Source organism: Mytilus californianus, unplaced genomic scaffold, assembly GCF_021869535.1.
Source record: "Mytilus californianus isolate M0D057914Y unplaced genomic scaffold, xbMytCali1.0.p SCAF_13, whole genome shotgun sequence".
Classification (NCBI taxonomy): Eukaryota; Metazoa; Mollusca; class Bivalvia; order Mytilida; family Mytilidae; genus Mytilus; species Mytilus californianus.
In genome coordinates, this window is record NW_026262615.1 from 44520329 (window position 1) to 44533175 (window position 12847).

General features: G+C 32.4%; 1 protein-coding gene across 1 annotated transcript; it reads right to left on the reverse strand.

Moving 5' to 3' along the window:
* Positions 1 to 1517: 1517 nt before the first annotated feature.
* On the reverse strand, positions 1518 to 12640 carry LOC127723739 (galactoside 2-alpha-L-fucosyltransferase SEC1-like). Its single transcript, XM_052230491.1, has 3 exons — positions 12349 to 12640; positions 7593 to 7632; positions 1518 to 4710 (listed from the first exon to the last, which is right to left on the reverse strand). The coding sequence occupies exons 2-3, from the start codon at positions 7624 to 7626 to the stop codon at positions 3761 to 3763; spliced, it is 984 nt and encodes a 327-aa protein (XP_052086451.1). The 5' UTR covers positions 7627 to 7632; positions 12349 to 12640; the 3' UTR covers positions 1518 to 3760.
* Positions 12641 to 12847: the final 207 nt, after the last annotated feature.

The following is a 12847-nucleotide window of genomic DNA, read 5'->3' on the forward strand; positions in this document are numbered from 1 at the left end:
TTCTGATATTTTTTATAAAGTCATAAATTAGGTCATCCTGTATTCAAGTTTTTATAAATTCTTGGTGTTTCTGATTAATGTAAACTCAGAAAAGAGCTTCAGACCCACGAACTCAACGTGTTATTTTTCAACTTGTTTAAATTTGTAGACTAATTTTTAATTGTTTACACTTACATGCCAACAACAATAATTGAAGACATTCAGGGTACACTAAATAAAGAAACAACTTATATTCCTATGCAAACAGGATCCATATATTTAATATACTAGTAAATAACAACTGAACATGCTTTATTTCACAAACTCCTACCAAAGTTTATATGTTGCCATTAAAATGTCTTTTTGTCGATGGGTTGCTGCTTCATTGATGTATACCCACCATCTCCTTTTATTCATATATGTTTTCTCAAGATCGCAATACAGCTCGACTTTAAAGTCAAGATTCTGTAGTTTAAGATAGGTTTGCTGGTTTGCCATCCCCTTACTAACCATATTGACAAATCTCTTTCGTGGGAAAATCAAATTGACAAACTTTGTGCAGTAATTGTAAGCAGACTGCATCTTATCGGCCAACTAAAAGCATATATTCCGGTAAGTGTTCTCAAACTATATTATAATGGATATATACTTTCAATTATGAACTACTGCTGTACCGCTTGGGGAAATGCTTCAAAAACTAATATTGACAACTTATACAAGTTACAAAAGAGGGCAGCAAGAATCATTTTAAATGCAGGTTTTGATATATCTTCATCAGTTTTGTTTAAAAAGTTAGGATGGCTTGTCATTTATAAAAGAATTAAATATTTTATGATAGTGATGGTTTATAAGTGTATAAATAATCTAGCACCTGAATATTTATCTGAATTATTTTCAAGTTGTTCAGTTGTTAAAAAATACGCATTAAGATCATCTTCCCAAAATAATATATTTGTTCAACGATATGAAACTAATTATGGTTTTGAAAGAAAGTAAAAGTATAAGTGTTTTTAAAACAAAATGTCAAGCTTATCTCTTGAAAATACATGAGAACTTTTCGCAGCAGTTTTAATGTAACAATTTTACTACAAATTACTTTTTATTTAAGTAAATTGTAATTGTCTACCTGTACTATATATATGTGCTCTTGTATGCAGTGTAGTATGTTTTTGCTTTATTACCCTTTTGTTTATGTATTATTATCTTTTAAAAATTGTGTATTCTTATATGTAGATTAGAAGGGCACGGGGTGGATTAACTGTTTTGTTAACTGTGTAACCTTCAGAAAATAAAGAATTTATTATTATTAAACCATGTCTCCAAAACACTAGCTACTTGTATGTATATATAGGTGTCTCTTTCAAGAGCAAACCAATTTTAACATTTTTGTAATACCATATTACTTTAATTCGATTTTCGTCATTGCACCTGCATGGCGGGATCAAACTTTCAACTTTGAAATCATTTAACACTCAAAAGTGCTTAACTGTTCGTTTGTGTAAGCTTATATGTATTACCAAGCAAGGAGGTTTCATTGATAAAGTTCTATAATGAGTTTATTCAAAACAAAATAGCTTTTAAAATATTTGTTCTGTTTGAACAGATCGACAAAGATTACGTCATATAAATTATTTTAACCCATGTATGTACAAAGACAAAAATAATATTTGACAACCAAACACTTAAGGTCCTATTAACAACACGTTTTTCACATTAAAACAAATACATTCCTGACCGGATAAATTCTTTTTAATAAATAAAAAATGTGAGTTTTAAAGGCATGTCAGTTTGTTTAAGACTGATACGTTTGAAACCAGAGAACCAGCCTTAGTGTCATTTTGTTTTTGGGATGAATAAGTACCCGTCCACGCCCACTTTGTGTTTTTGTTAGATGAAGTCTTTTTCAACTGATTTTTATAGTTTTTTCTTATGTTGCACTGTTACACCACTGTCCAAGGTTAGGGGGAGAGTTGAGCGCTAACAAACATGTTTAACCCCGCCACATTCTTTATGTGCCTGTGCAAAGTCAGGAGCCTGTAGTTCAGTGGTTGTCGTTGGTTCATATTTGTTTTTTGTAAACTGTTTTGTTATAAATTAGGGCGTTAGTTTTCTCAATTGAATTGTTTCATATTTTTTATGTCGGGGCCTTTTATAGCCGACCATAGGTTATGGTTTTTTTTTTATCATTGTTGAAGGCCGTACGGTTGCCTATAATTGCTTACATCCACTTCATTTGAACTTTGTTGAATAGTTGTCTCATTGGCAATCATACCACATCTCCTTATTTTTTTTAAAGAAGTATAAGACTTAAGCTGGCAAAATTCTTCCCAACTTAAAATCTTCAGACAAGTTCACGTTTTAAAAAAGAAATATAGATACATAACGTATTGAATGCACGACTGTCGATATAAGTGGGATGTCTGCATGGTAACATAGGTTTTACATTATAAGCCAGTCCCTACTAACGATGTTCCAAAATGTGTTCAATAAAGTACCTAAAAATCACTTGTTATGAGGAAAAACAGTGTCGGTATAAGTCAAGCCTTTTCCAACTGATTTCTATATTTTTTTCTTATGTTGTGTTGTTACACCAATGTTATAGATTACGGGAGGGTTGAGCGCGCTCATAAACATGTCTAACCCCGCCTCAATCTGTATATACCTGTTCCAACTTAGCAGTCTGTTACTCAGTGGTTGTTGGTGGTAGCTGTTAGCCTTACTGTGTTTTTATTTGCTGTTTTGAGCATAAATTAAGCCGTTGATTTTCTCTTTCGATATTTTTACATTTTTCATGCCGCTAGGCCTTTTGTAGCTTACAATACGGCATGGTATTTGCTCAATTGATGGCCATACAGGGCCCTATAATTATTTTACATGGTTGTTCTTTTTTACAATTTGTATTATAATACTTTTATGAAAAACAAGGTATTTCAAAAAAAAAAAAAAAAAAAACAGAAACAAGATTTTTTTTTAAAAACTCAATGTTGAAATAATTTCAAATTAAACAATTTATCAAAAAAAAAAAAAGTAAAATGGGCGGTGCATCACAAACTTTTAATCCAAATTTATATATTTTACACAGAAAACAACTCGTATGTAGATCAAACTGTTTCCTTAATTGTCTATAACAACATTTTTATAAATGCGTTAATATATGAGTGACGACTTGTTAAACCATAAGTATGTGAGATTTACTTCATTGTTAATAAACAAACAGATTCTTATTTTTCGTGCCAATATAGTTTACGTATTATCTTAATCCATCTTGTTGCTTTCTGTTGCAAGGCCTTAACAAAGAAAGCACATGACGTGGAAATCATGCTTTTCAAATTAAGGAATGTTTCTTCCTCGTGCATAGCTCGTTTATTTTGTCCGGGTCTAGCTATACTGTTCGTTCTTTTTTGGTTTTATCAGATCTTCAAAATCTAAAACTTAATCCAAACTTTGAAAACTGTTAAAACCAAATTAGACCAAACGTATAGACAAAGTATACTAATTTGCAGGTCAATTAACACATATATAAATTGATTCACGATTGATGACTTTTTGTTGGCCTCAGGCGTTACTAGTGAGTCGAAATGTACATCTGGTGCAAAAACAAAATGTGTACCGTTAAATGCAACAAAACAATTGCGTTTTATTGTGTGCCGCATATTCCAGTCATAAGGATTTTACTTGAAAAGTCATCGGTCGCGCATCATTAATTTATATGTGATATTTTTCCTGCAAATAAATATATTTTTGCATATTCAGAATAATGTCATAGAATAAATACAAGTCTTCAAGATAGACCTATCCAATTTGGCGGGAAAAAGTCTTTCATATCATCACTAAAATCTGATCTAAGCGAGCTGTTTGGTCTCGCAACGTCTTTAAAATACACGGTATTTCCATTATTTAACCAGGCTGCCCACCAGCCGAAAGAACCAACAGTTATTATGGTATGGTTGCATTTGGATAAGGCACACATGTCTACATTTCGTGAATTTGCTTCCACGTGTATTACGTCACTTCCGTTGATATTGTCTGCTCGCCATTTTACAGCATCTTTTGAATGTCCGGTGAATACAAGAAATAAACAGTTTTTAAATTTTGTTCGGTAATATTTCAGTGCTTTTTCTATATATTCTTTATTTACAGTTTGATATCCATATTTTATATTATAATCTTTTAAGTAATCTCCCCGTCGGAGATGTATTCCTATAATTTGTAAATTTTCGGAAATACCTTTTTGTTTTATATAAGAACTAGTGTACTTATTTATTACAGACTGTGCTTGCATTTGTACTTCCTGTGTAAAAGCAAACTGTTTTCTAATTTCAGATTCGAATTTATCAAAGTATTTCCAGGATTGCAAGTACGACCTATGTTGAGAATTCCTTCTTCTGTTAAAACTAATTGTTTCTATATCGTACGCACACGGTCTTTTTTCGCCCACTACTTGAACATTGATACCACATACTGATGACGTATTGTTCATTTTAAGCACGTCTAAGTTGGGGAATACCGTGTTGATATGGTCCTTCTTCCCTAAAACTAAAATCATTCTCTTAGTTTTAGCGATTCCATAAAGAGAAGCATACATGAACATGAGATTGCCTAGTCCTCCTCTGAAATACGGACACAAGTAGGTAGGCTGGTCAAAAAATAGGACGATCATTGATTGATTAATGACGAAAACGCTGACGACAGTTATAAAAAATACACAGACAGATATTACCGAATAAATTGCTGAAACAGAAATAGATAAATATAAATTAAATGCATTGATTACATTTTAATATGTAGCAGTTGCAAATGACACAAAAGATCTTTGTTTCTTGTTTAGATATATTTTGGTAATGACCACACGTCCTATTTTGGCGGAAGCAGTGCCCACTTACCCCCCCCCCCCCCCACTCCACTCATTCATAGATTATTGTTTGCAAACATCACTTCCCCCCCCCCCACTCCACTCATTCATAGATTATTGTTTGCAAACATCACTCCCCATTCAGATATTCCACAAGAAAATCATTACCAATAATTGATATATTTTCCAAGCTATCAGAACCTATGACATCATAAGATGTAATCCACATGGGATCATTCATATTATTAGACAAAAGATCAGAACACAGTGTTTACAGACATCTTATCTGAAGATGAAGATTCATGACCCATTGGCAAATACATTTCTACCCATTGTTATATTTTTTTGGGAAATTGCCACCATTGATATATTTGACATTCAAAACCAGAGGCTCTAAAAGAGCCTGTGTCGCTCACCTAGGAATATGTGCATATTCAACAAAGGACACTCTCCAACATTGTAGACGAGAATAGAATCCATGACAAAAATCTCTATTTTGTTGATCTTGTATTGCTGATCGTTTTTTTTTTGTTTTTTTTTGTTTTTGTTTATTTTCTCTCTATCTTTTTTAGTGTTTGCTCAAAACACAAAAGAAATTAAAAAAAATCCTCATTTTAGGGCAATCACTCCTATAAAGAGCGACAGTGTACTAACTTTATCGGTAAAATTTGACATGTTTGTAGATCTTGCCTTGCTGATCATTTTTACTATTTTAAGTTTCTACTTATCTATTTTAATTTTTATCATATAAGGCAAAACGCAAAAAAATGGTAAAAATCGTCATCAAAGGGCAATTACTCTAATTAGGAGTCTACTGACGATTTCGAAAACGCAGACTTATTTGTAGATCTGATCTTGTTGATCATTTTTGCAATTTAAAGTTTCTCTGTATTTGCTATAGTTTTCATAGACAAAAATGAAGAGAAAAAAATATGGTAAAATTTGTCATTTAAGGGCAATAACTCCTATAAGAAGTCCCTTGACAGTTTTGACGCAGATAGACAATTGGTAGAGCTCAACATTTTGAATATGTTTGTTTCTGTCAGATTATAATAAATAGATAGACAAAAACTTGCATTTTACCGCTATGTTAAAATTTTAGCCATGTCGGCCATCTTGCTTGGTAGGCAGGGTCATCAGACACAGGTTTTAAACTAAATACCCTAATGATGATTGTGGCAAAGTTTGGTTAAACTTGGTCCAGTAGTTTCAGAGGAGAAGATATTTGTAAAAGTTAATGGACGACGACGGACGACGACAACGGGCGACGGACGCAAAGTGAGGAGAAAATCTCACTTGCCCCTTAAGCCAGGTGAGCTAAAAATAACCCATACCAGCGGCACGTCCGGGTATACATTAAAAAAGGAAGAGCTTCTGTTGAGTAATGTAATGTGATTCAACGTGGTTAATCCGTTCATCACTATTTTTTTTTTTCATTTTTCGTCCAACCTTACTTCAATATCTGGAATTCATCTTGAAGTTTTTAAATTTCGGCGCTTGAATTGTTCTCATACGACAAATATAGACCATACGTACTTATGTGTATATATCATTTGGTTTAACAAGGCTGTATTGATCGATAAAATTTTACATTGCAATGACACTTTAGAATGAAATATTATATATATTATAATAAGAAATGTCCAGGTATCATTCTTAAAAATGAAATACAAACTACAGCGCCTCTTAATAGCTTTTAACGTCACATTTTTTTTGAACTGGTACTCTATCTCTTAATCAATATTTAGAATTACCGCAAATACAAAAAATGCTTTTTATGAAATAACTGTATATATATATAATAATTATATAACATCTTCACACGCTTAAAACACATGTCTTATGTCTATCTCTAGATTCGCCTTACGTGACAAGGTAACACTACGACTATTGATGTTATATCTTTATATAGCGGATGTGGTCGTGTGGTCTAGAGCGCTGGACATGATGCTAAGCGATTGGTGCTGTAGTGTATCAAAGGTGTGAGTTCGAATCCCGTTGAGGGACAAAAAGTTGTCAGCATAAAAGTCTAATTCTAACACTGTTGGGTGTAATTTTATATATATACTGTGAAATGTAGCAAGTTGTGAAGAGTTTGGCGGAATGATGTACATATTTGACATTATCTTTTTTATTTCACTTTTGTAAGTACAGTTTTCGTTTAGCTACGTGTGTTTGTTTTACAGGGAGAAACGAATGTATTATGCTTTTTGAACACACACATGTACACATTGTTGATTATCAGCATTTTTTTTTAGTAATGTGAATACTCAAGGATTTCGTCGTAACCAATTAAAACTAAAATGACTTATGTTTTATCCAATAAATAAAAAAAAAACACTCTTTTCGTGTACAGCAGATTTTGACCTGTGTTGCATGTTGCATCTGCAGTACCGACATACGGTAATGATCGGTAATAGCTAGGATGTCTGCTTATTTTTATAAATTAATAAATTTTGTGTGAACAGAACAAATAGTATATCATAAAAATGAAAAAAATTGTAATTGCCTGACAAGTAAGGTTGAACTAACAGAACGGTGTCATTTGCTTAATCTATTAAAGGGTGCCACATATGTAGAGCAGGATCTGCTAAACCTTCCGTAGCACCTTTTGATGTGGGACGTGACGCTTACTCTTCAGTTTTTTTATGTGGTGGTTTGATGGTTGTTATTTGCCTTTTTCGTGATTTTTTCGTTCTCTCTTCAACTTATTGGTTTTAATCTCCCTTTGGAATCTTCTTTTTTTTTAAATCATACACACCTTTTCGGGAACTAAATTGTTTTAGTATACGCATGGCAATCTGAAAGAAATGTAAAATTTATAGGATTAACACATTTTATTAACTTTAATTCTGTTATTTGAACAAACTTAGTAATACTATGCTAATGCTGAAATATGTGTCAACTTTTAAGTGTAGACGTTTACTTTCCGAGAACATTGACGGAGATGTACCGAGAAAACAAAGATATTTTGTCTCACAAGAAAAGATTGAAAATTAAAGAGCCATAGATTTTTTAATTTTTTTGCACAGCAATATCTTTACTTTGCTGAAAGAATCTATATCCTTGCCTTTTTGTGTATACCATTTCACGAAATATACATTCCCTCTCAGTTAAAAAAAATGAATGTGATCAATTTACAGTCAAGAACAATTCAACAAAGGAATAAATGAACAATTAGGAATACTAGTAATGGAAGATAATGGAAGATTTGTTTAAAGCTGTATATTTTGAAAGCTAATAGTGTTGACATTCAATGGACAATACTTGTCATGATAGTTTATGTAAATAATATTATAATAATATATTGATTTGAATTTTGCTTTAAGTCAGTGCTTTTCGATTTCGATAAGATTGATACGTTGATTTTTGTTTACTGCACGTCCAGTGACACATTTTTCATGCATATTCAGGACGGATATCTGTGAAGATGAATGACCACTATAATGAAATAATAGAATACGTTACATTATGATGTCACTTCCAAGGTATAAAGTAAAATAAACCGATCGATTTCTAGGATATAATGTAAACTTCAAGGTTGTTTGTTTGTTTCTTCGTAATTGTTCAATTGTCGTCCAGCTGTTAAAACACGTGACAGAGTATGTACACGATGTATAACTACGCAGCCACGTCAGGCCGATATATGGAGACGTTAATATTAGCCGTGTAGCTCTGTTGACGGGTGAAAATTCTTCCATACCCTGTAAGTTCCTATAGTCTTTTCTAATGTTAGTCAAAAGTGCCCGTCCGTCATCCGTGTTGACCGAATTCACAGATCCTACCTGTTGATTTTTTTTTAAAACGTTCTCGTCCTGAATACGCATGTCATATTTGCCACTGGACTTTAAGGAAACATTAAGCTATCATTCAATCAATGAAAGCCATTAGCTAAATATTTTAAAGCATACTGAAGTACTATAAGTAATTATTAGTCACAGAAGATAAAATATTATGATCTTGCAAAATCGAAAATTCTTAAAAAATTTATGATACAACTAATTTCCAAATTAATTATGTTAAAATAAATCTGCTTTCTAGTAAGCTTTAAGGATCATGTTACATTTGATAAGGGACTTTCCGATTTGGATTTTCCTTGGAGTTCGGTATTTTTGTCATTTTACTTTTTACAACTCAAATTTATAAGTACTGAAACAAAATGTTAATATTTACAATTATAAAGTAAAACAGATACATGTAACATGTACTAAATACTTCACGATATGTTTTATCTGAACCCTTTTTACAATCCTAATCATGTTCATCAAATATTTAAGCTAAGTTAACCTGTTGAGGAAAAGTAGTTCCAACATCTATTTCACTACGACTCGCGCATTTTTCGGTCCATATTTTCCACTCGTGACTAGAATTCAAGACTAATTGTCACTTCACTATCTACTATAATAATATAACATGACCTTATCATGAACCAAATACGTGTATATTTATACTACACGTTTATTTGTTCTGTATTGTATTTAAATTCACACCAATAAGGACGATCATCACATGAAAAAAAAAATCCCAAAACTTTCAGCTTGCAGGAGTCGGAATGAGGGGTTGGAGAGCACCCGAAGATAAAGGCAATATAATAACCCAAAGTACTTACCTGTATCAGTTTAATGAAGGTAATGATAAATGTAATTTATATGTTACGGTTTTATAACCCCCCACCCCACCCCCTCTATTATCAAGTATAAACAAACATTCATATTCAGACAAACTGAGGATAGGTGTGTCTGGATTAGAAATCCGAGAACCGGACACGCTCAACATACAGAAATACAGATTGGATATTTAGGAACTCCCTTTTTTGTGGGGCAATCCAGGGGTGGAGGTCCAGGAGTTAGAATCTCTGTTTTTTTTGTAAGATCAATGCTTAAGAATAGAGACATATGACAGGGATCAGTGGCGGATCTAGGTGGGGGTGGGGGGGGGGGGGGGGGGGGGTCCGGGGGTTGGACCACCCCTATTTTGTGACGATCAATGCATTTGAATGGGGAAACATGGTTGGAACCCCCCTTTTTATCCTGGGTTGGGACCCCCCACTTTTAAAATTGGCTGAATCCGCCCCTGGGGATCAAAACTTTTACCTTCAAGCAAAGGAGTTATGGATTTTTAAAATAGATGCTTTATACTTTTTTCGCTATTTGAATATCAAATAGCGAAACAATTAAAAAAAAACACACATTTTAGGAAATTTAAATTGAATTTCCTGAAAATTGTTTTTTTTTATATCTTGAAACAACTTGTAGTGAACACTATTAGTAATTTCTTTTGTTCATGCTATTTAAAAAAATAATCAATTTCTATGGTTATGAATAACAATGGACTTAGTTTTCGGGATGTAGAAGCAGGGGTTTCCAGAAACCCCGCTCGTCACACCCTGTGGTCAAAATCCATTGTTCTTCGTTACAATAGATCTATTCAATTTACACTTGTTTCAGAAATAGAAACTATGAAGTATAACAATAGAACTGGGGTGTAAGCTCAAAGACTAGATTGAGTGTTTGACATAATTATTGTCTATCGTTGAAAACCTAATGCTGACCCTAAGATATCGATTTGACTTTTTTTTTCTTTGATTTCTAATTCGTTGCTTTATTCCCACGTGGTCTAAAGGAAAAACAAGTAAATTTTTATTCGGAGTTGGATGTGTAAACATATTTTCTATAATTGATTAAATGACTATACAAGATAAAAAAAAATAATTAAAAAAAAAAATTAAAGATATATTATATATATATATTAATAAGTCGTAGTTGTATGCAATAAAGAAGACAACAAAATGTACAATTAGAGTTATTACCGACACTTACTTGTGTAAATTTGAATAAGTGTTGGTAGGAAAATACACAATTTACATATTTACGATAACAAGATAGTTCATGAAGCTTAATCAAACTTGAAGTACCCTAATTATATGATCAAATATTTAATGGAAATTATTTCACAAAGGCTGGAAATTCAGTCAGAGAAAATATATATTTGTTTACGTACTCAAAGCTTTACTTTAAGATGATGTTAACACATGACATAGGCAAAAGCTCTGTTATGATCTGTACCTCATGCAGATATACTGCACAGTTCAAATGTACATTTTATACTCTTATTTATAGGGGCGGATCAGGATTTTTCAAAGACCCAGGAGGGTAAATCCATAAAAAGGTTTAACGATTTTAGGATTAAACATTATATATTTTCCTATCAAAAAGGGGGGAGTGGAGTTAAAGATTGAAAAGTGCAAACGTTTTTTGTGTATAAAAAGAAGATGTGGTATGCTTGCCAATGAGACAACTCTCCACAAGAGACCAAATGACACAGAAAAGCAGTCGAAGAATTCTTATAAAAACGATATTGAACAGCCCGACAGAATGACGTTAGTAAAACAAGACAGACATATAACAAACACTTGTTTGATTTTTGTTTATATGTTTATATAAAAATTGTGAATACGTTTAACAGAAACAATCAAAGTTTTGCCATTAAAACACAATTCTTCAAATACTGTTACATTTTAGGAGAAAGCCTGAATATCAACAAAGTTATAGTTAAAAAGTTACCAACCTTTTACTACTTAAATACTGTTTTCCCCTTTCTTTACCCTAGAAGAAAAAGTTTCCCAGGAGCCGTGGATTGGATATTTTCCGAATATTTCCATAACGTTCATCTGAATTGATGGCGTCATGTGTTAAAACAGTTATTGACCAATCAAATCGGTATAATTATATATAAAAATAAAAATCCGCACGATGGGGATGACCTAGTATTAAACCGAACTCCTAAGTCGTTCAGGTTAAGTAAGGTAACCCGAGCCGTGCAGATTAAATGACATATACCGACTTGCTTGGTCAATAACTATGACTTAATCGTTTTTAATTTAATTTGCTAACATCGGTTTTTCTTTTTCCTTTTTCATTTTTATGATAAATATGACCAATAATGTGGTTAATAAATAGTGCTATTAGGGTATTATAATTTAAAAGGTTGCAGTTTGTTCTGTTGTGTACAAACAATATCACATTTATTAAAATTACAAATGAAATTGATTTCACACGTGGTCATTCATCAATGACATGCGTTTCCGGAAAAAAAGAAGAAACATAGAGAGAGGATTAAAAAAGAAAGAAGGTAACAAGGGGCAGTATAAAATCTAAAATCCATAGATGGCTAAAAATTGAGAAACAGAAGCCCCAAAACGAGGGTGAACTCGCGAAAGGTCAACAGTTCCGCAATGGTGACAGATAGTTGCTTAAATCAGACTCTAGTTTGTAGTAGTCTAGAGATTAACAAATACACCACATCTCCTTATTACATTTAGAAGGGGCAATGTAGAAATTATAGCTGAATTGTTCTAAATGCTCATACTAATTTCTCATTTTGTGGTACTCGTCGTAGGTTGGGGCCCCATGGTGAAAAATCTTTCCCCAAATATGTATGTTGTATATTGCTGACTATGTGTGTCAATTAAACTCCGAAAAACCTCAAAAAGTAATATAAAAGTTAGAAATACTTACAAGTTGAATGTTAAAATCATCTGAGAGCAAAATTAAATGTATGCATAAGAATATTGTCACACTAGGAACGAACACGTACAAAAGTGTGAACTTGATTGTCCTCAGATTTCATCTTATGACTTCCTGTGTAACTTTCCTGTAGCTAATTTTATTTCCGTAAAAAACTAACAACTATATAATAATATACATTGAACAATAATGAGTAATTTTAAACTGTTTTACATCCACGCAATGTGCATATAACTATTTACAATAGCTACATTAAATAATTATGCGCGTTTTTACTAGTTCATCGTTTATTATCGCTTATTATTGATATGCCTAGGGATTATGAATGCACCATGTGTTATCGACAACAAAAATTGTCATTGTTTCACGACAGTTTTTGTTTAAATTATAAAGGTTGTTTTTCTACATCAAAACTGTTGCCATTTTATAATTCGTCAGTACCAATAAAACGCATTTTCATCAATTTGATTTTCGGATAAAAATCATCTAT